At 48.6% G+C, this 27,725-nt stretch overlaps 1 protein-coding gene across 1 annotated transcript in view; it reads right to left on the minus strand.

The window, feature by feature from the left end:
- The window catches only part of NOL4L (nucleolar protein 4 like), a 76,730-nt gene that overhangs the window by 36,596 nt on the left and 12,409 nt on the right, over nt 1–27,725 (minus strand). Inside the window, exon 4 of the mRNA XM_023754491.1 lies at nt 23,618–23,727. Within this exon, the coding sequence (XP_023610259.1) occupies nt 23,618–23,727 (110 nt within the window). The remainder of the gene's footprint in view (nt 1–23,617; nt 23,728–27,725) is intronic.

Here is a 27,725-nt window from a genome sequence, read left to right on the forward strand (position 1 = left end):
CTTAATATTTAAATAAAAAAATATCCACCCAATTTATTTACCACACCCCTGCGCCCCTTCTTACCCAGCAGGTTCTAAAATTCAAGTTGGATCACCTTCCGAACCAAACCTTCAAACTCCCGAGGGACACAACTGATGACCCCAGTACCTCCTTCGGGCATTGTAATACCTCGACACAAGTGCCAAATTGGCCCGAGCGCTAGCTAAGTCAACTCGTAAACTAATGGGATACATCAAAAATGCAGCTCTATCCCAGACCTAGGCGCGCACTGTGCAGGGATTCATAGGAGACACGGCATCGCCGGAGGGGGAAGACCCACGCGGCTCCGAGACGCTGTCCTCCGCGCAGACAGACCGCATCAGCCTAGGGTGCTGGGGAAGGCGGTATGGGGCGTCGCGGGGTGGGGGTGGGGGTGGAGGGGTGGGGGGCTGCATCTCCGAGCCACCTCAGATTCAGCCTGAAGCAACACGCTCGTCCCCAAACAGCAGAATTAGAGCCGACAGAGAAGGTGGGTCACGGGCAGGTGCCCACATCCCCAAATTCACACCCTCCTTTACATCAGACCAGCCTTCGGGAAAATCTTGTGCTTCAACAGGGATGGAGTGCTGCTCTCGTGGAATTCTGTGGGGAAATGGCCAAACACCAAAACAAAAACCAGTAACGACCCCACCTCCCGGTTCCTCCGGGCGCATCCGGAAAGGAAGGACAATTTCTACTGACTGTTCGCTACCACTCATTCACGGTGGGAACAACAAAGAGAAAACGAGACAGCCACCGCGACTGTTCGCAATTTTGAAACAGACTGCCTTTAACCTTCCAACTTTTTTTTTTTTTTTTTTTGTAAAAAGCCTTTTTCTTTCTTCCACTGAAAGCTTTGCATTGTGAACAATCCGAGGAAAACAAGGCTCCCTCTATAGGTTGGAAGTACACCACCACAGGTTCAGGGCTCAATAGAAAAATGAAAGGATGACAACACATCGAATTAAAGCACAGACTGACTTCCGCACATGCTGAAGATTTTACTGTCAATATACACCTCACATGTTACTCATTAGCACCTTTCATCCCTGAAATCAAATGTGTGCTCAAACAAATTCACTCTTTCCCGTTTCTCTGTGAGATTTTTACTTCACATCCTCCGTGGTGGGGGACAGTTTGGAGACTTCATTACCTGAACGGCCACACATGTGGGTGACCAATAATGATTTTTAGAATTAGTGGCCACAACTCAGTTCACCCAGGGACATGTGAACATTTCCAATACAGGGGCGGTCCTTCTTCACTCTGAAAAGGAGATGATTCAGGCCCAGGATTTCCCATCTCTTCCCACCACATTTTCAGAGACCTTTGACTTCTCCTGGCCTGAGTCACTATTTCACAGTGGTGGTGGACATCTGGGCTTGAAATATAAAGCCAAATCCAACTGAGGTTCAAAGGTGGAATTGAACCCAGATAACCCACTTCTTCTCTGACTAATAAAAGAGAGATAGTACTGCCCAGGAGGGCAGAGCAGTGATTTTCTCTAAGCATGAAATGTGAACTCATTTACCATCCCTGAGATAAAACAGCCCCGGCCTCGCTCGACCCACAGAAAGCAGTTGGGAGCCCTGGGCTAACCTGGCTGCTGAGCGGCACCGGGAATTGGACAGGTTCTGTGTGTGCTGGAGCTGCAGAAACCCGCAGGAGCTGCCACTCCTTGAGTAACCTTGTGCAGGTTGTTTCCGGCGTCCTTGTGCCTCTGGCCAACTCCCCCCATCCTTAAAGTGGCCACAGCGTGCGTGCGTCCTAACAAGGAATGGCGTGACCTAGTTTTTTGACCACTGATTCCCGCAATGATGTGTCCCAGTCGGCTGGGAGACCCCGGCAGAGAAGGCGGTTCCCTCCTGCCCATCGGGGCAGAACTGCCTTCATGTCTCCTCCAGGCTCTGCAAATGGTGGGTACTTCTGTAAAGGAACAGTTGGTGGGGCATTTGCTCTATGGTGTTTCTTAGCAGCAACCTTTCCTTACAGTTTCCTATATGACATGGGCCTGCTCCACAAGTGGGGACCTAGCCATGGAACCAGGGGGTTGTTATAATTGGGAATCTTAATGTGACCAGAGCAGATGCTGTTTACGCATCTCAAAGCATTAACAAACCCATTTATGCCCAGCTGGTGTTGCTCAGTGGTTGAGCGTCCACCCAAGGTTCAATTCTGGGTCAGGGCACATGCCCGGGTGTAGGGCTCAATCCCCAGGAGGGGGCGTGCAGGAGGTAGCCGATCAATGGTTCTCTCTCATCATTGATGTTTCTCTCTCTCTCTCCCTCTCCCTTCCTCTCTCTGAAATCAATAAAAATATATATTTTAAAAACACATTTATCCAACAAACTACTTATTAATGACAGAAGGAAACATGTACCTGCACAACGGAAAGATCTGCCAGACATGCCCCAACTGAGCAATCAAACAGGAAAGTGGGGTCACCTGATGCGATGTGCTCACCTCCTGAAGAAATGCAATAAGAGGATACAGCATCACCTATGTTGTGTTCTCCCCCAAAATGCTCCATCTGGATCTGATCATAACCTGGATCTGTCCTGAACTCTTCAAAAGATCCACTGTTATGAACTTGACTGTTCTAAATTATGAGACTAAAGAGAAATAGCACCTAAATGCAAAGTTTGAATCTTGGTTGGATCCTGGACATAAGGATTGAGGTGGAGACAGTTGAAGGAGAGACAGGAGGGGTGGAGTGGAGACAGGGGTTGAGGAGGGAGACAAGTGTGGGCTCTGGGCTGAGTGGTCAGGGAAGGCCCCTTCTAGGAGAAAGCCAACAAGTGCCCTGACCCTGGGATGGCGGAAGTTGACAGCTGGGTGAAGACATGGGGCACAGTCTTTCAGGCAGAGGGAACAGCTGGTGCAAAGGCTCTGAGGTGGGAAGGGGCTTAAAATGTTTGAGGAATAGAAAGATGACCAATGTGGCTACAGCAGAGTGGGCCACGGGGAGGGGAGGAGGAGATGAGAGTGAGAAGGCATGCGGGGCCAAGCACCCAGAGCCTTGTACACCACTGTGAGGTGTGTGGATTTTATTCTAAGAGTAAGGAAATGAGGCAATCTGAATTATGTTTTTAGATCAGAGGAGTGGGATTATAAGGAAGCAAGAGTGGCAGTGGGGAGACCAGTAAGGAGGTCTAGCCAAGAGTCTAGAAATAATCTAGCCTAATGGGACTGGTTCAAATTCTGGTCCTCACACTAGACAAGTGACCTTGGGCAGCATATGTAAATCTCTCTAAGCCTCCGTTTCCTCATCTACAAAGTAAATAATAAGATAGTGTGTTTAATGTAGTATTTGATACCAAAATGTCCCCTTTGAAATTAGAAACCATGGTAGCCAGCCTCCACGATGGCCCAGATGATCCTCACTTCCTGGTGTCACACTTTAGAGCTGTCAGAACGAATAGGGCCGTGAAACCAGGGGAGAGTATGAAAAGGAGGGGGTATGACGTCTGAGGTTAGGTCATAAAATACAGCTTGATCTTCTCCCCAGAGGGAGTGCTTGGTAAATGGGAGCTGTTATCATCACCAGATTCTAACTTTTCACAATCATGGCCACATCCCCCTCCACAAATGCTGTGCCAGTTCACGCAGCCACCAGCAATATCTGGCAGTTCTCATTTCACTACACACTTGTCAGCACTTAGTAATCCTTTCTATCTTTGCCAGTCTGAAAGGTGAAACATGGCATCTCTTATTTTCCTTTGGTTCGTGAGCATATGTTTATGTGTATCGTGTTTATTGGTCACTTGTATTTCGTTTCTTTTCTTTTTTAAGAACAACTTGTTCATATTCTTTGTCTATTTCTCTACTTGGGTTGGTGGTTGTTTTTTTTTTTTTGTAAGAAGTCTTGGGAAAATGAAATTAATCCTTTGTCATATAGTTTACAAATATGTTTTCTTTTCATTGTCCTTTTACTTTCTTTATGAAAGGATTTTTTTGCCATATGAAAATTTTATATTATCCCATTAATTTTATTTTCCCTTTAGGGCTTTAGGGTTTCAGGTCAAAACAAAGGTGTGTTTTTTTTTCCACTTCAAGATTATAAAAGTAATTCACTCATATTTTCTTCTAGAGCATTTATAGCTGCATTACAGTTAAATATTTATTCCATCTGTAATTTATCTCCATATAAGTAGTGAGGTGAAGATCTAGCTTATTTTTTTTTAATGGCTATCCAAGTTGTCCCAATACCATCATTTTAAATAACTCATCCACTGATTGGAAATGCCATCTTTACAGTACATTAATTTTCCATTATTTTTGGAATTGTCTATTCTATTCTATTGATCTGTCTATTCCTGTCCCAATATTATAGCTCTAGAATATATTTTAATATATGGTGGGGCTAGCACCTCTACCCCCGTGAACTGTCCCTGCCCCCAGCATTATAAAGACAATTAAACCCATGCCATAGCAGAGATGCACAATTATGCAGAATTAACCGCCTGAGAGGTTAAGTAAGGAGGGGGCGGGCGGGTTCTGGAAGAGGTGACATCTACTCAGAACCAAAAGAAGGCAGGAGGGATGTGACAGGTGGCACAGTGGGGAGGGTATTCAGGCAGAAAGAGGAGCACGGACAGAAGCGCTACAGCTCCCAGGTGCCTGAATTCACACTCCTTGATCTGCGGGTTGCGTTGTAGCTCAGCTCATCCATTTATTCTTCACATTTGCCAATTTTTGCACAGGTGGCTGCAACCTCATAGTAAGTTTGACACCTTTGCTGAAATCTAGGAGACACTAGTACTCTTTCCTCATTCCTTCTCTATTTAGATAATTTCCCATGATGAATATAACTAAAAGAGCCTGACTTGTTGAAGTGTACTTTCCTAACAACCACAACAAAGGTCAAAATTAGTTTCATCAATCTTTTCAGGAATGTGTTACTTGAAAATGTCATCAATTGCCGAACCGGTTTGGCTCAGTGGATAGAGCGTCGGCCTGCGGACTCAGGGGTCCCAGGTTCGATTCCGGTCAAGGGCATGTATCTTGGTTGTGGGCACATCCCCACTGGGGGGCGTGCAGGAGGCAGCTGATCAATCTCTCTTCTCTCATTGATGTTTCTAATTCTCTATCCCTCTCCCTTCTTCTCTGTGGAAAATCAATAAAATATATTTTAAAAAAAGAAAAGAAAAAGTCATCAATTAATCTCTCCATTTCACTCTCTACTCCAAAACCTTCAACAGCTCTGAGCTGCTGGCAAAATCAAATGAGAGTTCTCTGGCCTGGTGTTCGAGGCCTTCCACAGCTCTGCTGGCCATACAGCCTGTTCCAAACGGTGAATGTGCTTCAGACGGACTCACCGTCTTCTGCCCTTCAATCACCCATGTCCATACCTTTCATCATGCATGCTTTCAGGCCCATGTTCTTTCCACAGATACACATAAACCCACTACCATAAGTATGACTAACACAGCAATGATAATCCAGGTGCAGGTCTGCCCACTTGGAGCCTGCAGGCCAGCAGGAAAGACAGATTAAACAAATGACCACACAGTTTCTGGTCATAGGATATATATTCAGTTTGTACTTGACAATTGTGGGACCTGCTAAGAATGAAGTACCCAGCATGTGAGAAGGACATAGTGGATACTGGAGGGCTCCACTGAGCAGGTGACACTTAAGTTGGGCACCGAAGGATGCACGGGCATTCACGAGGTGGGAAGATGCTTTGGGTAGTTGGCAAAGACACCCTCCACCCTTGCCAAATCTAGGCCCCTGAACTCAGAATGTCAATCTCACAGACAGCCCAGCTGGCTCTGGTGACGGCTCTGTCAGTCGACCCACTGTGGCACTTCCCGTCCCTGCGTGACATCTCATTTCTCCAACTGGAAGCGAGCTCTCAGGGGCTGAGACAGGCTCCTAGACGGCAGAGTCCCTCGTGGCAGGCATCCACACAGCAGGAACTCATCCCTGCCTGGCGCAGGAGCCTGTCTTGCCCACTGCCCTGAGGTCTGTGACAGAACTCTGAGTTACGCAGACCATCCTCACCGTGGGCCATGCTTGTAACTCCCACAGAGCATGCACCCTCTTCTCTCTTCCTTCCTTCCTAGCACCTTTGGAGAGGCTCAGCCCAAAATCCAAGACCAGACACAACCTGGCACGTCCATTCCTGGGTGTGCGCACAACAGAAACGAGAACACATCTAGAATGGTCCCAGCAGCAGCATTCACGGTGGCCCCAACTGCCTCCCAACAGAGAAGGGACAACGTGGGACATCGACACTGTGGACTACGACTGCACGCCTCGGCACAGATGACTCTCACAAACGTCTGCTCATGAGCAGCAGAGCACATGCCACAGGATTCTTTCTGTATCAAGTTCTAGAACAGGCAAACCCATCCATGCTGTTCGAGGCCAGGACGGTGGCCGCCCCCGCTGGGGCAGTGACTGGAAGGGGCACAAAGGGTCTTCGAGGCGCTGGCAATGCTCTATCTCAGTGATGGCGAACCTTTTGAGCTCGGCGTGTCAGCATTTTGAAAAACCCTAACTTAACTCTGGTGCCCTGTCACATATAGAAATTTTTTGATCTTTGCAACCATAGTAAAACAAAGACTTATATTTTTTATATTTATTTTATATATTTAAATGCCATTTAACAAAGAAAAATCAACCAAAATATGAGTTCGAGTGTCACCTCTGACACGCGTGTCATAGGTTCGCCATCACTGCCTATCTCTTGCTCTGAGAATTGGCCACAGGAGGTGGATTCCGTTGGTAAAAATTTACTGAGTGTCCACTTGGTGATATGTGCTCTCTTCTGTATGTGTGTTATACGTCAATAGAAGTTTGAAAAAGAGGAAAAAGCCAAGGCAGTTACCATGGCTGAACCGCTTAGAGCTCGGCATAACAATTAACTGCGACCAACTCGACACCGGCCCCCGTGCCGGATGGTGGTACAGGTTCCCTTCTTTAATCAGGCAAATAACAAGGTTGGTATTGACTGCCTTTTTACATCTGAAGAGTAGGGGCTCGTGAGGGAGAAGAAATGGCTCATCCTGTCACCCAATAGTGAGGATACAGGCACTGAGGGGACATGCCCGCAGTCACTGCGCTGGAAGCTAGAGGCCCTGGGGGGATGGCACAGGGGTGTGTGGGTCTCCAGAGCACGTGGTGGGCCCTGCTGAGGTGGGGCCACCGAGCCGACTGTGACGCTGCACCTCACGACCTCCAGCAGAGCAGAAAGAGGAAGCCACCAGCACGGCTGGGCCCACAGTGCAGCCAGCGGTTTCCCTCAGGCTGGGAGCTGGGAGTGGCCTGGGGCTGCTGGAGGCCTTCAGCCTCTGCTGGACCCGAGGCTTCTCCAGGCAACCCCTGAAGAGGCTGGGCCCGGAGCGTCTGCTGGGCTGAAACTCCAGCTGGCTCCTCGGCAGGTGCCTGGGGACGGGAGAGGGCCCCTCTGCAGGCTGTGAGATGCTAACTTAACCTGCTGCTCCCAGGAAGGCTCTCTGGGAAATGGGAGCAGCGAGAGAGAGAGAGAGAGAGAGAGAGAGAGAGAGAGAGAGAGAGAGAGAGGCAGCGCTTCCTGTTTCGGCTGAAATCCCGTCATGACAGAGCCCACAAGGGTGGGTGGGTAACAGCCAAGGGTTCTGGGGCCAGAGCTGCTGCTCAGAGACCTTTCTGGTGGCCGGAGTCCTGTGGTTGCTGGCCAGCATCTAGGGAGGGGGAGCAGAGTAGCGGGGCAGGCGGCGGGGGATGTGTTTTGTTTGCATTCAGGCCTTTCCTCAGTGTGGCCTCAGGCAGGTAGGTGACAGTAACTGCTCTGAGCCTTGGTTTTCCTCATCTCTAAAATGGGGGACAACAACAGGGACTTGTTTCTCAGGCTGCCCTGAGGCACAAATGCAGTAATGCCTGCAGCGAGCTGGACCGGTGCCCAGCACAGAGCACCTGCCTACAACTCAGTTATCATTCATGATGATGATAATGTGGGAAATAAGTAACCAATACTATAGACATTAGTCAACAAACATTGATTGGGCCCCTACCATGTGCGGGGGCCTGACCCGGGGGCAGGGACTGTGGTGGTGAGATCAGCTGACCTGGGCCTGCCCGTGAAGCTGGTGGTGCTGGTTCCGCTGCGGCCTTGGCCTGTCCCTACCCTCACTAGCACTTTCCTTTTCCTTTCTCTTCTTCCTCCCCTTCCCTTGGGAAAGGACAGCGTTAACTATGGCCTTGGACAAGTTACTGAAGCTCTCTGAAACCGAGCCTCGGTTTCCCCATGTTCCCTGGGAGGGAGCTGACACACAGAAGCCCCTCCACAACTGTCCCAGCTCTCCTCCGGGCCTCCCTCTCCTCTCTTCTCCTTCCTCCTCGCTTCCTCGCTGTTTCCTTCCCTCGCTATCCTGTTCCCCTGCTGCGTCCGGGCACCGGGTGTGTACTGTGGTGCCTTGGCAACCTAGCACCGAAAGGCACTGTCAAACTCCGTTCAGGGTGCCTAGGCCACAGCAGAGACTGTGAACTAACCTACCTGCTACCGAGACTCAACGCCTCTCCCTTTCCTTTCTTAACTACAGAGTGGGGAAATGCAATCCTTTTTTTTTTTTTAATAGTATGATTCCATTTATTGAAAACCTAAAAACAGGAAAAGTTAGAGTGCTTTATGATGTATGCTTAGGAAGGGAAATCAATTCTTTCTTTCCCAGCCTCCCTTGTAGCTGGTCTGGCCAATGAGATGTCAACAAAAGTCTACCGGCAATTTTCTGGGGAAGCTTTTGCTTTGCTGGACTAAGCTTACACCACCCCTTCCCACCTTCCCTCACCTTGAATGTGGAGAAACAGCAGCCAACTTGTAACCAACAGGAAGGTCAACAATATCACAGGGACACCAACTCAACATTGCCAACATTAGGACCACCAGTGGCCCCTCCATTCTCGTTTCAGGAGTAAAAAACTTCATGTTTTGCTATACAGTCAGCTAGACTTTTGTACTTTTTAATCAAAAGCATCCCTGACGGAATCACAGTGCTCCTGTTTGTGGATGAACTGGGTAGCAAGAGCCCCCACTCCCCCACTCCAGGGGGCCTTTTCTCTACAGTGTCCACTTCTCAGAGAGACTGGGAGGGGGCTGTGTCCGGGCTCCTGTTGTGCGTACGGTGGTTCTTGGGGAAGACGGGCACTGACGTCCGTTACCTATGGCCTCTGCAGGGGGGAAGGTGTCAAGGCTGGTGCACAGGTGTGCCTGCCTGGGCACTTCCGGAGCTACAGCAGTGTTCCAGTTAAACAGTATCTTCTGTTTCAAGCCTTTTTTTTTTTTCCTTGAGGCATCTGAAGCCACTCCAAACATCCAAGGCTTAAAATGACCCTGGGCCTAGCAAGGCATGGGGCCTGTGACTCATTTCTGCCAAGGCAAAGACTGCAGGAGAGAGAGGAGTGCCCAGGCTTGTGGCTGCGCTGGGCTGAGCCTCTCTCCCTGGCTGTCTTCTGTGCCCCAGTCCAAAGCTCAGGGCTAGCCAGGCCACGTTACTGGGTTGCAGGAAAGGTGGAGAGCGGCTGCCGAGGACGGGAGGGACAGGTGGGCAGAGCTCCGGTCCCCTTCCCCAGCGTTTGCCAGTGACATGCCCGCCTGGTGCTGCCCCCTGATACACTGGAGTTCCTCCACTGAAGAGTTTCCCTGAAGAAAGGAGTTCCTCTGGCAAAAAGCAAACTTTGTAAACCATTGGAGCCTGGCCCAAACCTGCTGTTCTACTAACAGGGAAGCTGCAGCACGGAGAAACGAAAGTTAGACAGCTGGTCAGGGGCAGGGCCACACCCACAACCAGAGTCACTTCACTCCCTCTTGGGTGCTCGTCTCCACTTGGATCACCCCCGGTCAAGCACCTGCTGTCCTGTGTCAGAGGGCGATGCACCCTGAGGCGTCACGGTGCACAGAACAAACTCTGCGCCCAGCCGGCAGCCCCTGCGAGCACTGTCCTCTGCAGATTGCTCACTTATCCCAAGCATGCCGCTCCCTCGCTCCCTCCCTGGTCTTAGCCCCCTTGTTCCTGCCCCAGGGCCTTTGCACTCACCGCCTCTTCCACCTGGAAAGCCCTTTCCCCTTCATGGCCATAGGGCCTGCCACTTATTCAAGTTTAGGTTCAATACCATCTCTTCAGAGAGGCCTTCTCGCCCAGAGGTACAGTCTATCACCTGCCCCTGTTTTAATTCTCTGCCCCAAACTCCTCACTTTTGTGTATTTTTTTCTGATTGACTGTAAGCTCCCCGGGAGTAGGCTCTCGTATCTGTCTCATTCACTGATGAATCCTCAGTGCTTAGAACAGTATCCAGGACATCGTAGGAACTTAAATGATTTTTGAATGAATGAAGGAAGAAAAATTTTTTTAAACTATACAAACACTGGGTCACAGGAAGGACAAGGGCCTGGCGGGCTGTGAGAGGAAGCGCGAGCCTGTCTTCTCCTGAGCGGAGGTGGGGGAGCTACCAGCCCACTGGGGATCCACGACTGGTCACACTTGAGCAAAAACAATGCAGCCAGCAGCACAAATTCACAGCACAACATCATGCTGTCCCAGAGAGAGAGAGAGAGAGAGAGAGAGAGAGAGAGAGAGAGAGAGAGAGAGAGAGACCTAAGGCCTGCTAACGAGGTAAACACAATCATAACCAGGAAAAGTCTTGGCGGTGCTTCTTCAGTCCACCCAAAGCCATTATCTCTAATTGATCTCCAGACGTCAGCTGCTGAAGTGTCTGAAACCCTCCTGCATCCTCCAGGTCTGGTTACAAAGCCCCAGCCCACCCACCCACCCAGGGGGGTCAGGCCTCCTGCAGCAGCTCCTTGCTGGGGGCTGGGAACTGCTTGGCCCCACACGAGAAGGAACCATCAGACTGACAGAGTGAGGGTGGGTCCAGACCCTGGTCAAAAGCCACAACTGTTATAAATGCTCAGCCGCCAGCAGCCAAGCAGCTGGTGTTTCAGAGCTTAAGTCTCGACAAAGCCACCAAGAGCCTCCTCCTCAAAAAAATGTGACAGAAGTCAGGGAGGGCTGGAAAAAGCACCCTGTCCTAACATCCCACTTCTCCAGATGAAGGCGACATTCTGGAAACTGGAATTAGGAGATTCGTTATTAAAAACAACAACAAAAACAGGACTTAGCCACAGCACACTAAGGCCCCTCTGGGTCTCAGGCCAGGCCCAGAGTTGGGGGGTCCCAGGGTCAGCAATAGGTTCAGTGCCCATCTGGCTGTTTCAAGCCACCCCTTCCCGGTCAGACCAGAGAGATGCCTCTTATCCTGAGGGACGGAGCAGGGAGTCCGCTGCCCGGGGTGCCTCGCGGGGGTGTGGACAGTGAGAGATCTGAGGAGAGCTGCCGCCTCCCATTTATGGAGGCCCAGGTAGCAGCTCCTGACCTTGCTCCTGGCTTCTCCCTCGATGCAAATAAAGCCAAGGCCAGCCCTGCGTGCAGGATTTTGCTCATGGCACCAGGCAGCTCTCCTGCTGCACCAGTAAATCATGGGCACTGCGTGCGTTTTTTCCCTGGATAATGAAGTTGAAAGGCCACATCGGCATCCTTGCATGTAGCGGGCGGGGCGATGTCGGCGGCCTGGAAGGGGATGAGCCTTTAGATGCTGGTGGAGAGCAGGAGCTGTTTAGGTTTGAGGTATCTACTAACTCCATCCCGCAACCAGCTTTCGAGACAGGATGTCAATTGTTTTCTGCTTTTCCCCCCCACACGGCTTCAGGGAAGCAGGAAGAAAGAAGAGACACAGACCTCTCCAAGCCCAGGCTGCCCTGGCAACGCTCATTTTCTTTGTGTGTTTTGAAGCTGCAGCAAGTTTCCAGAAAGCACCTGAAGATTCTCAAAAATATATATTGATCACTAAATGAATGCCTCATAAAGATGTTTGACAATGGGTTTTACACTCCCCTCTTGTCTCCTCAAAACAGAGGTTTCCAAGAAAACATTCCCTCTCAAGTTTAGAAATGCCCCGTTTTTCCTGACACCATCTTTAGGAGGGTGGGAGCAGGGGCTGTCAATATTTATAGCCCCCAGATTCCAACACTGGCTCCTGGCCTCCCTCCCCTTATTTTATTTTATTTTTTTCATGAACAGAAAGGCCTGCCGTAAAAGTATCTTGTTTATATGGTAAGATCAACAGTGTCTCTGCAGTATTTTTCCCCCACCAAGAAGAAGATGCAAAAATTTTTAGGCATTAAACAATTCCCCCCCCCCCCAAACAACTTTTTTTTTTCAAGCCAGGAAAACTTTAAGAAAGAAGGACACCAAAGGGTAACCATTTCTACTAAACATGAACACATATCAGTCGTAATGCTTAAGACGGTGTGGAGCTGGTACAAGAAGAGGCAAAGCGACTGAGGACTGAACAGAAGTAGATTCTATTTCAGATGGAAACGTAGTAAATTTTAAAGGCGGCATCTCCAATCAGCGGGGAGAAAACAGATTCTCTAATAAACGATGCTGACATAAAAGGGTAGAGCAGGACCCGCATCTCAGAATATACCAGAATAAGGTCCAAACGGATCAAAGGTCAAATGTGGAAAATAAAAACATCTATTTTCTGCTCTGTCAGCTGAGAGGGTGTAAAAGAAAGGACACCCCAGGAGCACTAGGCTTACCTAGCACCCAGATCCTGGTTTTTAACATGACTCTCCAACTGACGGAACCAGAGCTCCTTGGACATACGACTGATTCTAGGATTGGGGCAGGAAATATATAAGATGAGCAGGGAGCATATTGTAGTGCCAGAAAGTAAAGAAACATTAAAGTAAAATGAAATCCTATTAAAAAAAACACTCCCCAAGAAGCAATAGGGCATTGTCAAAATACCACAGGAGCCACCTGAAAGAGCTCCCAATGGCCAAAGCTAAAACAATTTAAGCAATAAAATGAATAAACTAGTATTGAATTATAAGCCAAAACAGAAAATAAATAACCATATAAATAAATGATTGAATGTATAAATGAGGAAGGAGAGAAAAATCTCCCATGCACAAGAATTCCAAATAATGTAGGTGGGTACTTCGTCCTTAGGAAAGAAGGCATAATCCCCTACACCCGAGGTGTGGGCTGCACACAGTGATTTCCTTCCGAAGTCTACATTATGGCGAAGGGGAAAGAGTAACTTTACAGTGAAGAAACCCGACAAACATTGCAGCCAGGTGTGACCCTCACCAACACCATGGATCACGCTGACAGTGGGAACCCTTGACATGAAATGGCACAAGTGACACTATGTCTGTGGTCTTCCTCTTAATGACCTCTGAACCCAGTTTTATGTGTTATGAATAACATCAGACAAATCCCCAAATTCTAGAAAATACCTGACCAGTACTCTTCAAAACTGTCAAAGTCATCAAAAACAAAGAAAGTCTGAGAAATTGTCACAGTCAAGAGGAGCCGAAGGAGACATGACAACTAACTGTAATGTTATATCCCAGATAGCACTGGAACAGAAAAAGGATATTAGGTAAAAACTAAGGAAATATAAATAAACTATGGGCTTTAGTTAACAATAATGTAACACTATTGGTTCATTGGTTGTAACAAATGTATCATACTAATGTAAGATGTTAATAATGGGGGAAACTGTGGGAGATTGGGTAATATGAGAATTCTGTACTATCTTAATTTTTCTGTAAATCTAAAACTGTTCTAAACAAAACCCCCAGTCTATTAAGAAAAAATCACACATGAAAATACTAAAAGAAAACATTAGTTATTAAAAACAATGGATGGAGGTGGAGTGGAGTTAGCCCTTTTAAGACTCAAATGCAAAAGACATTAAATAAAAAAAAAATTGATGAATCTGAGAACATTAAAGAAAAGACAACACACACAACAAGGGGTAAGGGTCCCTCTGACATACACACAACATCGGCTATGGTTGAGAAAAAGAGGCCATGGCCAACTCCAGGGAATCAAAAGAAAGGAAATGTAATCACAGTATGCTAATTGGCTCAGCTATGAAAAATATATACACAGTCACAATAATATAAATAATGATATGCCCTGGCTGGGTAGCTCAATCAGTTAGAGCGTTGTCCGATACACCAAGGTTGCGGGTTTGATCCCCAGTCAGGGCATATACAAGAATCAACCAATGAATGCATAAGTGGAACAATAAATCAATGTCTCTCTCTCTCTCTCTCTTCTTTCCCCCCCCTCTCTCTAAAATCAATACATTTAAATGATGATAGTGATCTATCTAGATAGAGAGGTATAGATATATTGAGGGATAGAGGAAGGAGAAATAATATGTGTTTTTATGAGAGGACATAAGAGTGTAAATTCTGATCTCCCACAGCAGGAAATTAAACAACCAAAACAATCCAAATTGAAAAATCAAGAACTAGCAGTGTGAGCGTGTTATTTAGAAACAGGAGGTAAAACACCAGAAGAAATGGCTGAAAGGTAAGGAAAAGAAGCTGTCAATGGAGAGCAGAAATTGAAGTGGGAAGACCAGGGCAGGGTCTGCTGTTTTTTATATGATTTTTAAAATGGGTATTCCATTGACGAAAATAAAAATGAATACAAATAAGCCAAAAAAAAAAAAAGGCCAAGGGCTACCTGAGAAGCTGTTCCTGAGGGCCGACTGCCCCGGGTTATGGGGAGGGGCACAAGGCCAACCTGAGAGCAGCGACCTCACCCGCAAATCTTCTTACAACAAAGATGCTCCGAGGATTATTCTTTGCCCGGAGAAATCCAAGCAGCCTTGGTCAAGGGCAGTGTTTTGGTTGCTTTTTGTTTTTCTTGCCACAGCACAAACCTTCCGCAGTGCCAGGAATTTACTGAACAGAAAAAGATTTGGGCTATAGCTTCTCAGATCTTGAAAATGGGACCAGTGGCATTTCAGGCCTTTCTTGGGCTCTTTTTAAAAAATACATTTTATTGATTTTTTACAGAGAGGAAGGGAGAGGGATAGAGAGTTTGAAACATCAATGAGAGAGAAACATCGATCAGCTGCCTCCTGCACAACTCCTACTGGGGATGTGCCTGCAACCAAGGTACATGCCCTTGACTGGAATCGAACCTGGGATCCTTCAGTCTGCAGGCCGATGCTCTAACCACTGAGAAAACTGGTGAGGGCCTTTCTTGGGCTCTTATGGAAATAAGCTGGGCCCCCAAGGCTCAACTACATAACAAGTAACCAGCTGATCCCGGAGGCCTGAGAGGGTGTTGAAGAGGAGGGAGGCGAGAGCTGGGTGGAGCAAGAGAAGCAGGCCAGCAGCGGATGACGAAGGCCAGGAATCAGGAATCAGGAAGAAGGCTGGGAACAGAGAGCGTGGTCCCAGCATACCGCGGTGGGAAGAGGATGAGCGGGAGGGACAAGGTGTCTAAGACAGCAGACCCCACCTTCTCGCAAATTCCACAGGGTCCACACATGCACATTTCTAGAGAGCAGACACAGGTGCTCAACGTTTGAAGACACTGGTCTAGAAAAGAGACTATAGCAAGACAGTAGCAAAGATTACAAAGGGTGAAGAGACCAGTGCTGGGGAAGATGCTGAGGGCTATGAAAGATTTAGAACTCGATAGCAATGATGATTTTCCCAGTGAAAATCAGGGTGAAGCCTAAGGCACTCTTTATGTTCAACAGGACCACTGCCCCAACTTCCCCAAGTGGCAGAACTCCCAGGTCAAGAGGCTCTGAAATCTTATGGGAAATGATGTCTTTGATCAAAATAAACTATCTCTCCTTGCCCTATTTAATGCCCTTTTTGCCTTGAATATTTACTTATTTGACATTAATAGCACTGTCCTCTCTTTCTTATCTTTTCATCTTCCTTTTTGTGTCATTAAAAATGTATCCTGTCCTGGCCAGCATGGCTCAGTGGTGGAGCACTGGCCCACACATCGAGGGGTTGAGCGTTTGATTCCCGGTCAAGGGCATGTACCTGGGTTAAGGGTTCTTTCATCGGCCACTGTCTGTGAGGCAACTTATCGATGTGTCTCTCTCGCATCCCTGTCACTTCCACTCTCTCTAAAAATATCAATGGGAAAAAATATCCTCAGGTGAGGATTAACAACAACAAAAAAAACCATTAAAAAAAAGTCTTTTACCCTGGCAGGCACGGCTCAGTGGTTAGAGCATCGGCCTGTGCAGCAAAGGGTCACAGATTCGATTCCCAGTCAAGGGCACATACCTGAGTTGCAGGTTCGATCCCCAGCCCAGGTTGGGGTGTGTGCAGGAGGCAACCAATTGATGTATCTCTCACATTGATGTTTCTCTCTGTGTCTCTCCTCTCTCTCTCTTCCCCTCCCACCCTTTCTACCTTCTCTCTAAAAAAAAAAAAAAAAAAATCAATGGAAAAAAATATCCTCAGGTGAAAATTAACAAAAAATAAATGTCTTTTATAAATACCAAATAAATTTTGCCATTAAAAAATGCACACATTTGAGTGTTTTCACTCTGTAATGAAATTTAACCCATTGACACTTATTGTAATTTGTCAGTGTTTGGTCAAATTTAACCCATTGACACTTATTGTAATTTATCAGTGTTTATCTTTTTATTGATTTCAGAGAGGAAGGAAGAGGGAGAGGGAGATAGAAACATCAATGATGAGAGAGAATCATTGATCGGTTGCCTCCTGCACACCCCACATGGGCATCAAGCACACAACCCGGGCATGTGCCCTGACTGGGAATCAAACCTGTGACCTCCTGGTTTATAGGTCGATGCTCAACCACTGAGCCACACCAGCCGGGCAGCTTACGTATGTTTTTAATTCATTGTCTCTTTTGGTTGTTTCTTCTTTTACTTCTCCATTTAATTACTCTTGCCGGGCTGGTCAATTTTCCTTTGTTCCTTTTATTTTCTCCAGTGATTTAGAAGTCCTACGTTCTATTTTTATTTCATGGAGATTACTCTAATTTTAAAGAAAGACATCAGAACCGCTGCTTTCTTAAGAGACCTTCAAAGCTTTACACACACTGAGCCAAAGTGGGGACATGGCTATTTCCATTCTGCTATTTCTTCCCCGAGTCCATACCTTGCCTGAGCTGCAGGGCAGCCTGAGAAAGGGGAAAGAGAAAATCATCATCGCTATTGAGTTCTAAGTCTGGTGTCAGAGTCAGCACCCTGGTAAGGTGGCTCCACAGGTACGCGTCCTGTGAGTCAGGCACCATTTAGGTAAGTGCCAGGCTTTGACTGTCAAACCCATTAACTGCGTTTCTCCTGTGGGTCTGCCCATTTTCTTGGGGCTCTCCCCCAACGAGCAGCAGGGAGGTTGAAAGTGTTCAGGAGAAAAGAAAGCCACAAAAAGGGGTACGGGTTCAGAGGGAGAAGGAACAGAACCCCGCTTTACTCTCCCTGTCCCACAACTTGGTCCAAAAGATACTGAGAAGAAAGAGAACGTGGTTAGCCAAAAAATAGAAACAACCAACCGTCTGTCAATGAAGGAATGAATGGATAAACACAATGAGATCTGTCCATACAATGGAATACTATTCAATCATGAAAAGAATGTGGTTCTGTCAGGTGCTATAGCACAGATAAACCTGGGAAGCATTAAGTGAAATAAGCCAGACACAGAAAGACAAATGTATGATTCCACTTATATGCGGGACCTAGAGAGTCAAATTTATAGAGACAGAAAGTAAAACAGGGATTACCATGGGCTAGGAAAGGGGAGAATGAAAAATCATTGCTTAATGGTTTCAGAGTTACTGTTGGGGGTGATGAAAAAATTTTGGAAATAAATAGTGGTAATGGTTGCACAACATTGCGAATGTGCTTAATGCTACTGGACTGTGCATTTAAAATGGTTAAAATGGTTAATTTTATGTTACATCTATTTTACCACAATTAAAAATAAAGTGAATGTGGAGAGCTATTCAGAGTGGGCTTGTTTCCTTCTCCACTTAGAGAGATGGGAGACTCAGAAGGCTCCGTCCTCGATTGTGCTCCTTTCCTGCCCAATCCCTTCCTGGCTCCCCTGTGCTGACTAAGGAAAGGCTGTTTCATGGCCTCATTTCCAAGAAAGGCCCATGCTGTGTCTCCTCCTCCTCCTCCTCTTTCTTCTTCCTCTTCCTTCTTCTTTCACCAAACTGGCTTGGCCTTCCCCAGCCCAGGTCCATCAGAGCTGTTGCCTCTCAGCTTCCCTCACCTGGACCCTCTCTGACTGTTCGAATCTCATAGGAAGTAAGTGCCTGTCCCCTGAGCCACCTGGCAGGTCCCTAGCCCCTTCCTGTTTCTGTTTTCTGTCCTGGTTATAGCTCACGGCTGCTGCCTTGTCCTTTCTACTAAGAAGAGCTCATTGAAACAACTGCACTGTCTTATTCCTCTTTATGGCCCTGGTTTCTTGTTCGAGGTCATTCACCGTGTCTATTAAACAAAGGTTGCATAATAGTATTACTGTCAATAGTAGTAGAGGTCATTGAAACTTCCTCTGTGCTCCTAATATGCCTGGCACTGTACTCAACACTGAGCTTGCTTTGTGTCATTAACTCTTAAAATAACTCTAAGGGGTAGGTGTTTATATTACTCTCAAATAACTGAGGGGCGGGGGGAGCACAGAGAGGTGAAGCAGTTTGCCCAAAGTCACACAGCTGGCAGCTGGTGGAAACGGTCCTGTCAGTCTGACTCCAGGGTCTTTGGTTTAGGTGGGTGGGTTGGAATCCTGGCGGAGAACAGTAATGCTCTACACGGCCCCCGGAAAAAAGGAGGAGGACCCCTGGGTGCCCTGGGAAAGTCGCGGACCCCACTTACATGTCAAGGGAAGGAGGAGTCCTGCCCCTCCTCCCGGACCCTCCAGGACCGAAGGAAAACTCCGGGACAGGAGCACAAGGCGGCGGAGGGAGGCAGAGGTTAATGGAAGCAAGTAAGAGCCTCCATCACGCGGGCTTAAACAATGGAGCCGTGCACCACTTCACACACTGCTGGGAGAACCATTAAAACCATTAGTGGGACATTAGCGCTGCTCCGAGCACGGGAGAGAGAGGGGAGGCGGAGGAAGGTGCTGACGGCCCTCCCACTCTGGGCGCCCTGGGAAAGTCGCTGCACCTCTGGGGTCTCAGCCTCCACTTCTATAAAATGAAAGCGCGTGTCCGGGAAGGCACAGATGATTTGTCTCTCTCCTTCTGGGTCTGGATCTGATTTCTACCGCGGGTCCAAACACCGGGATCTCAGGAACAATCAGAATAAAGTCACCCATAGTGTGGATATCAAATTACAGATGTGCCTCTGCAGATAACTGAGCCTTCACGAGGTAAGGAAGACCACCCCCACCCCAACCCTGGCCCCTGTCAAATTCCTCTTCACGTATTTCCTTAGGCACCATATATTTAAGGTGGTCCCCGTCCCCGGGCGAACAAAGCCTGCCCTGCTAGCATCGCTGCCTCGGACATTTCCCTCCACCAGCGCCTGGGGCAATACTCGATCCTAAAGAGCGCATCCTCCTCCAGGAGGTGGGGCGAGGAGCAGGGCTTGGGGCCCAGGCAGGTGCACGGGCTCAGGGATGGAAAAGATCTGAGTTTCCCTTCACATTAGTGGTTGTGTGACCTTGAGCAAGTGCAGACCCTTTTGGAGCCTCAGCCAAGGCGTCTGTAAGATGAGGACAATAACATGACCCTGAAGAATGGTGAGGGTGAAGGGCAAAGTGTGGAAAGTACTGCACACAGAACAGGTGCCCCTCTAATGACCCTCCTGCTTGAAACAGCACCCACCCTGCGTGCTCCCTTGTTCCTGGTCTGTTCCTCTTCTAAGCTCTTTCTTTTGTTTCTCCTTGCCTCCCTCATTGAACTGTGAGAGCAGGCAAGGCAGAGAGGGCTCTATTCACCACTGTCTCCTTGGCACCTGGCTCAGGTGCACAATGGATGGATAGATGGATAGATGGGTGGATATGGGTGAAGAAGTGAGGGAATGACAGGAAAATTATATAACCAGCTTATTTGACAAGTGGAAACATCAAGGCCCGAAGGTCAAAGAGACTTCAAATAACATGGAAAATAAGCACCAGAGAAACATAGCAGATTGTAAAAAAGGTGCATACAGGAGAATCCCCTTTCTATTCAACAGCCTGGAAGGGTGGATACCAAACTATTCAGTGATCTGAGTGGTGGGATGATGGTGATTTTTATCACCGTGCTTTTGCTTTTTTGGCTACTGATTCTTCTACTAAGGTATTACCTGTGTATTACTTGTGTAATTAATGGTTTTGAGAGTATGAAAGGAACCCAAATGGGATAGAAAACAAAACCAGCGGCAACGTGAGGAAGAGGCCCAGCACTCCCGGAGCGTCCGCACACAGACAGCTCTGAAAGGGCTTTGGGAGATCAGCTGCTGGGGTTGGCGCTTGCTGGTGGGCCTGCCCTGTGAGTGCTGCCTGCACCCCTCCCTGGACCCTCCTCTTATCAGAGAGTGCTCGGAGTAAGTCTACAGTCACAGAACCCTTCCTATCCTGCCCCTATAAGAAATGCATTCGTCATCAGTACAATTGAATGTGAATTTCAGTTTTGTATCTTTATGAGAGTTTCAGCAGTAAGAACAAAAATGAAAAAAAAAAAAGATTTTTCTCAGGCTACACTCTCTTATTTTCAGCTCCATGTGGCCACTTCAATGACAGCTCCTGGGGTCTGGTCTGTGTCTTAGGACGGAAGTCCTGCGAGGGAGGAGGCTGACCCCTAAATGCCTTGCACACTGAGGGCACCATAAATTTCTGCCGCATTGAATCAGAACTCAGGAAGAACATGTTTCCTTTGTGTGACTATTGCTGTGCTGGGTTTTCACTGTACCTAACGCCCTCGTGGAGAAGGCCCCATCTCCCAGCACATTAACCTGACACGACCGGAGCACAAGCCATGTGATTCTGTCCGTCTCACAAGGAAACCCCACCACCTGTCCCTGTCTGCCCAAAGCAAAGCGAGGGAAATGTTCTACTTGCCTAACTGATTGTCTCTTGGACGGGAAAGATGAATTATTGGGATTTTTTTCACCAGAGTTTTCAGATGTAGAGCTTTGTTCGGCATTAATAAAATATCATTTGTCCTGGCTCCCAGTGAGTTTAGGTTTGGTTTATTTTCCATGTAGCCTGCGTGATTGATTTGCAAACACTCCAGGTGTCCTCTGCATGTCCTGCTCAGACTGATGGGCAAGGAATGAAACTACTTTTGGAGCCTGGTCTTGAGAAGCGAGATTTGATAGAGCAGAGCCAGTCCCCTGGCTGAGTTCGAATAGGGGCCTATCCACCCACCCCCAGGGGAGGCCTGTTCTGGCTTTGCTATAGGAAAGAAGCTATCAGTTCAAATATGTGTATTTTTACAAGCTGAAAAATCCAAGACTTCTGGGTCCTTGGCCCTTCCTTGCTGCTGTAGATAAATAATCTGGTGAGCAATGTGATTTTTTGTTTTGCTATGAGCCTGGCTATAAAAGAGGGATAACGGTGCTGCCCGAGAGGCTGAGGCCTTGAGAGCTCATTGCTGTGCACGGAGTGCTGGAGACTGACAGATGAAAGGCCCTAGGATGCTGCTCCTCTGCCAGGTGTGCAGGGAGGGTCTGCCCCTTTGATCTCCGGCAGCACACAGGAGAAATAACTACTTTCAGAGAGCCCCCATCTGGGAAGCTAAGAATGAAGGCGAGGAAGACACAGTCAACGCCACTGTAAGGAGAGGCCACCGCAGGCTCAGCCTCAGCCCAGCTGGGTTCTCAGAGCACCCTGGGAAAAATGCCTTCCCACAATCCTCCCTTCCTTTGGGAGTAGCCAGACCTCACCGGGACAATTTATCCATCTCACTTCAGGAACTTCAGTTCGTTCACAGATATCCACCAAGTGCCCAACACTGTGCTCTCTCCTTTGTTTAGCAGTAGAACTCCTCACAGCTTCTGCACCAGCCTCACCAGCCCTCAGATTCTCACTGGTGCTATCTTTCCGCGAGCCACAGGGCCCTTGCACAAGCTGAGGCCTAGCGCTCTGTTCCCTTCAGGTCGTGATCTCAGCTCACACGTGCACTTTCTGAGGCAAACCTTCCCTGCCCCTGCCCACCCCCCCCCCCCCCCCCCGCCCCACACACACACATCTAAGTACTCAGAGCACCATGTGCCCACTGCAGGACACTTGTTACAGCTGCACCGTGATGCCTGATTAATCTCTCCCTCGACTATTTATGGCTACCTGCTAGGAGCTGGGTATTTGTGTGTGATTTTATCATTAGAGTCTGTCTCCCCCTAGATCAGAACTAGGAATGGTGCTGCCTTTGCTCATCCCAGGTCACAGAGTAGGGCTCTATAAATATTTGTTGAAGGCCCAAATCCTTACTAATATATCTAGCCAACAGTCTTAATCCCCCCCAGACGGTAAGACTTTGTATAACCAGATGAAATATAACAGGATCCGTTAATGAGGGATCGCAGGTGGGCTATGCTGGCTACTGCTGGTCCTGGCGGTGGCCACAGAGTGACAGGGGCCACAGGCTGGTTCTAGCGCCACGGCAAAGTTATTTCTGCAAGTATGAAACCCCAACGCCACTTTCCCCATTGACGTTATCTTTGATTGCTGGACATTTCTTAGGGATGCAACCATCACAGAACAGACACTCTCAGGAAAGAAAACACTGGAGACACAGAGACACAAACAGCTCTTCCATCCAGAGCGAAGCGTATTTCATTCAACCTTTAGGGGCTGATCATGGTTGGCACGCCATCCCTCCTCCTTAGGGGGGTGCAGACTTGGTATGTTCAAGCCAACCAGCTCAAATCCTCAAACTGGGTGCCACAGGCCCAGACGTTACCAGGACACATCCTGCTATGTCACCTTGGAGCTATCAGCCCCTCGCCCCCTTCGCTCCCGTGACAGCACGTGCTCAGGTTGTCAAGGAGACCAGCAGTAAGTGAGACAGCATGCACCCAGGGCTGGACGTCAGACTTTCCATGAAAGAACCCATTCCCCTGGTCAGGCCACAAAGACAGGGTGAGTTCAGATGTCACAACAGACGAGAACCCTTGAAGCTGGAGGTGAGAGATTATGACCCTGGTTTGAGGCGGCGATGGAGGGAGGGGGTGGCGCTCACTTGCCCCCCTTTGAGAGACAGTCAGGCTACTGGCTTTGCAAAGGGCTAGAAGGTGTACTGTGCGGGGAGGGAGGCAAGAGTGGCTTTCTTTTAATAGCCTGTTTCCACGGTGCCTGACAGCCCTTGGCAATCCACAGCCGGGGAGTCTTGGACAGCCAGGGCCTTATCTGACTCGGGCCACCCGCCAGGGCCCATCCTCCTGGCCTGTCTGGGCCCCAAGAGTGACAGAGGCCACAGGCTGGCAGGCAGGGCCCCTCCTCCCTCGTCTCCCTGGGGAGAGGAGTAGCAGACAAAGGGCAGAGCAGAGACAGAACCACCCAAGAGCCAAGGTCTGCAGCTCGCGCCTCCCCCTCCCTGCCCTGCCCTCGGGGAAAGTTTTGTGAAGCCTGAGCTCCCTGGGTTTCACTGGAGACCCAGCAGGGCTGTCTGCCCAGCAGACCCTTTAACTAGGAGCACATTCTTTCCCTCCCCTCTCAGCCCCGGCACGGCCCAGATAACCAGATAAGGGCCTCTTTGATTTCCAGTGTGTTTACACAGGCGGTGGCCCCACATCTTGGGAAGGATCAGCCACATCCAGGCAAGTTAGGACGCTTCCAGGGGGGGTGAGGGGAGACGGGAGACTTACCTGCTCCTGGGAATTCATCACGCGCAACTTCATCTGCTTCAGGTATGTGGAGGTGAGGGGCATGTTGTAATCAATAATCCCAGAGACCAGAGGAGAGGGAGGCTCGTTTTCTGGCAGAAAGAACAAAAGGAACTCCTTTCAGTCTGCGCTGTGGGCCACGGGGCAGCACACCCTGTCACCCCCATGGAGAACTCAACACAGCCTGTGAGAAGGAAAGAACGGGCCAGAGGCCACACCTGGGCAGCTCGCCCACCATGACTGGCCCGTAGATGCGGACTGCATGCCACTGAAAATATTTTTCAATTAGGTGCCGGTGTTTAATAAGAGAGTTCACATTTAAAAACTCAGGGATATTTGGCTTTGAAAAACGGAAGGTCTGGACACACCGGGCCCATATTCCCACACCAACCACTGCAGCTGGGCAGCAGCCGCTGCTTTTAGAGGGTGTGAGCTCTCCATTTTGCCACAGTCCCCACCACTCCCTATTGTATTGTTCACTTTCACTCCGTTATGATACTGGCCAGGCCCTTGAAGGCATTTATGTTTCCAACCTCGAGCTAAGCCAGCTCTCTTCGTGGTGCACACATGCCACCCTCCCCCCGCCAACCCGTCTCCTACCCCCACCGCATCCCCCAAAAGCACTGTCAGGTACCATATGGCTCACAGCTCTGGGCCTCCACACCCAAAATTCTGGTTCCTCCTTTATCACATGGAACATTGTTCCTCCCATTTATTGCTTTGTTGTCCTAAAGATCAAAGTAATGTGTGTTCTTTTTGTAGAGCATTTGCAAAGTGTGGAAAGATGTAAAGAAAAAATAAAAAAAACCCATAATTGCACTAAGCAGCTTGGCATATGCTTCTGTTTATTTTCCCCCCTGTGATTTCTCTTCTTTATGTCCTTGATATCAGAATGCACACAGAAAATTGTAGTTTGCTTTAAAAAAATTTTTTTTTGTTTAACATTTTGTCATAAGCATTTCCTTCACGATCAAAAATCTTGTTTTGGCCCTGTCGAGTTTGGCACAGTGGATAGAGCGTCAGCTGCGGACCAATGGGTTTGATTCCAGTCAAGGGCACATACCCTGGTTGCAGGCTCCTCCCCAGCCCAGGCCCTGGTTGGGGTGTGTGCAGGAGGCAACCAATTGATGTGTTTCTCTCACATCGATGATTCTCTCTGTCTTTCCCTCTCTCTTCCACTCTCCCTAAAAATCAATGGAAAAATATCCTTGGGTGAGGATTAACAAAAATAAATAAAAATCTTGTTTTGCTTTACAAATGTAATTTTTTTAAAATATATTTTTATTGATTTTTTTACAGAGAGGAAGGGAGAAGGATAGAGAGTTAGAAACATCGATGAGAGAAACATCGACCAGCTGCCTCCTGCACACTCCCTACTGGGGATGTGCCGGCAACCAAGGTACATGCCCTTGACCGGAATCGAACCTGGGACCTTTCAGTCCGCAGGCCGACACTCTATCCACTGAGCCAAACTGGTTAGGGCTACAAATGTAATCTTTATAGCTGTGTACTATTTTACCATAGTTTCCTTAAGTTATTCCCTTATGAATGACTATTTATGTTGTTTCCTATTGTTGGCGATTATAAACAACACTGCAAGAAACATATTTGTGTGTGGGTATTGTTCCAAATTTCTGATCATTTTCTTTTTAAAACAAATTCCAAGAAATGGAATTCATGGGTTGAAGGGCAGGAATATTCGGTAACTCTTAAAATCTCTGGCTGAGCTGCCTTCTTCAAAGGCTGCTGCCATGGACAATCCAGCCAATGGACACTGCATCTCAGGTGGCCCTGTGGGTGGCACACAGGGCAGATGAAAATGGCGCAGGAATAAGTCAAGGAAGACAGCAAGCATGGTTAAAAGAGAGCCTGTCACTTCTCCCCAGTCCCGGACCCGCGTTGGATGTCTTTTGCTGTGACCAAGCTTGAAGTCCTGGAGCCACCTGCTGGGACCCATCTCACTTAGTCATTTAGTCACTTGACCCTGCTTTCACCCTCTCCCTGGGGAAACAGTTTTGGTCACCTGTTCTCTGGCCTCCAGCTCCTGCCTCCAGGACTCCAGGCCAAAGTTCCCCCTGGGACTTGAGTGTCCGAACGACACTGGGACTAGCCGAAGCCTGCCCTCCACCATCACCACCAAGAGATGGGCTGGAGATGAAGCAAGTGATAGGGCCCAGGTGGCGGAATGCAGAGGCTCTCCAAGGGGATTTGCTAAACCTGCTGCTCCAGCGCCGGAGCCCAGGCCGGAAGCCCCTGCGAGCTTGAGAACACTACGCTGAGTGAAAGAAGCCGGACACAGCAGGACAACTACTGTGTGATTCCACTTCGATGGGATATCAACGACAGACACCGTCACAGAGAAAGCAGGATTGAGGTTATGAGGGGTGGGGGTGGGGATGGGAAGTCATTGCTTCATGGGCACACAGTTTGTTTGGGGTGATGAAAGGTTTTGGAAATAGATAGTGGTGGTAGTTGCTCAATCACGTGAAAAGAACCAATGCCACTAAATTGTACACTTGAAATCATTAAAATGGCTAGTTTTACATTATAAATATTTTACCAGAATAAGGAAAGCAAGGCCCCTGCAAATAAGGGGGAGGGACACCTAAGGGGAGAAGGGAGGCTCCTTGCTGGCCAGGACAGAAAGGCCTGCAGAAAATGGGGTCCCTGCAGACGGGGCCCGGAGACTAGGGGTGCTATTTCGAGGCCGTGTACATCTGGTGAACACGCAGTCTAAATAACATTTCTTATCAAATTGTATAAAAGAGCTTTGTTTAGCTTTTTGTTGTCACACACATAATTTTTTGTGTGTGTGTGCGTGTTTTTTTTGTTAATCCTCCCCTGAGGATATCTTTCCATTGAGCTTTTAGAGAGAGTGGAAGAGAGAGGAAAAGACTGAGAGAAACGTCAATGTGAAAGAAACACACGGACACGCCCGACCAGGGCCCGGGCCAGGGAGGAGCCTGCAACCGAGATACGTGCCCTTGTCCGGAATCGAACCCGGGACCCTTTGGTCTGCAGGCCAATGCTCTACCCATTGAGCAAACTGACTAGGGTCAGTTTTTGTGTTCTTTGATGAAGATTTTTGTTCTTGAGGAAGAGGTAAATGTCACTAACATAGAATGTGTCAGACACTTGAATGGATCAAACTTTTTTTTCAGAGAATTCCTCTTGGTTTGGTGGCAGAAGGGCTCTCTGACACAGATGCACATGACCCTTTGGCACAGACCCCAGCGCGGTGGGGAACGGAGGTGTGCTCCAGTGTCCTCGCAGCCTCTTCTCCTCGCTGTCCCACCGTCAACCCAGACGACCTGGCCCCCCAAATTCGACAGGAGGCAGATGCAGTATGTGAGGCAGACAGCCCAGCGACAACACTGAGATGGTGTCACTCAAAAAAGCCATGGCTCCCGTTGCCAGATCATGGGTCTTAGAAGGGAGAATTCTGCCATTTCCATTTCATTTCCCCAAAGACGGGGTTTCTGGTGAAAAGCTGTTAGACAACATGGTCTGTGAGCAGGGTCCCTGGTCAGAGCCACAAATGCAGGCTGCACCCAGTGTCACGGTGACTCAGTGTTTGGTCACCCTGAAATGCCACAGCTGCTTATGAGAAAGTCTCTTTAATGAAGTCAGGTACAGCTTGGTTAGAACAAAAACAGCGATAGCTGGGATGGCACTGTGGGAGGCTGGAGAAGGGGTCTTCCTTGGCCTGCTCCCTCCCAGCATGTCCACAGATCAGAAACTGCTTCTGGTGCCCAGAGCCGAGCCTGGAGGGCTCACAGAGAAGAGGTGGGAGCCCTCGTCTGGGAAAGAGGGGACATCCTGAAGCACACACACAGCCATCAGAGGTCAGTATGCAGTGAAATGCTCACGTCGGCAGTTCCAGAAGTGAGATTTCTGTGGGGGAGGCAGGACCTTGGCGGGCAGGGGACATTCCAGGTGAGGGAATGCGCCAGGGAGCTGGTTGTGGGAGGTCAGAACTCAGCCACAGCACAGAACAGTGGGGAGCCCCATGGCTCTGGAGGTGATAAATGCCCCCACAGAGAGGATCAGCTTAGTGGGAAAGAGATAAGGAGCAGGGGCCAGTGGGAGC

This window comes from Myotis lucifugus, unplaced genomic scaffold (genome assembly GCF_000147115.1).
Source record: "Myotis lucifugus unplaced genomic scaffold, Myoluc2.0 scaffold_60, whole genome shotgun sequence".
NCBI classification, from domain to species: domain Eukaryota; kingdom Metazoa; phylum Chordata; class Mammalia; order Chiroptera; family Vespertilionidae; genus Myotis; species Myotis lucifugus.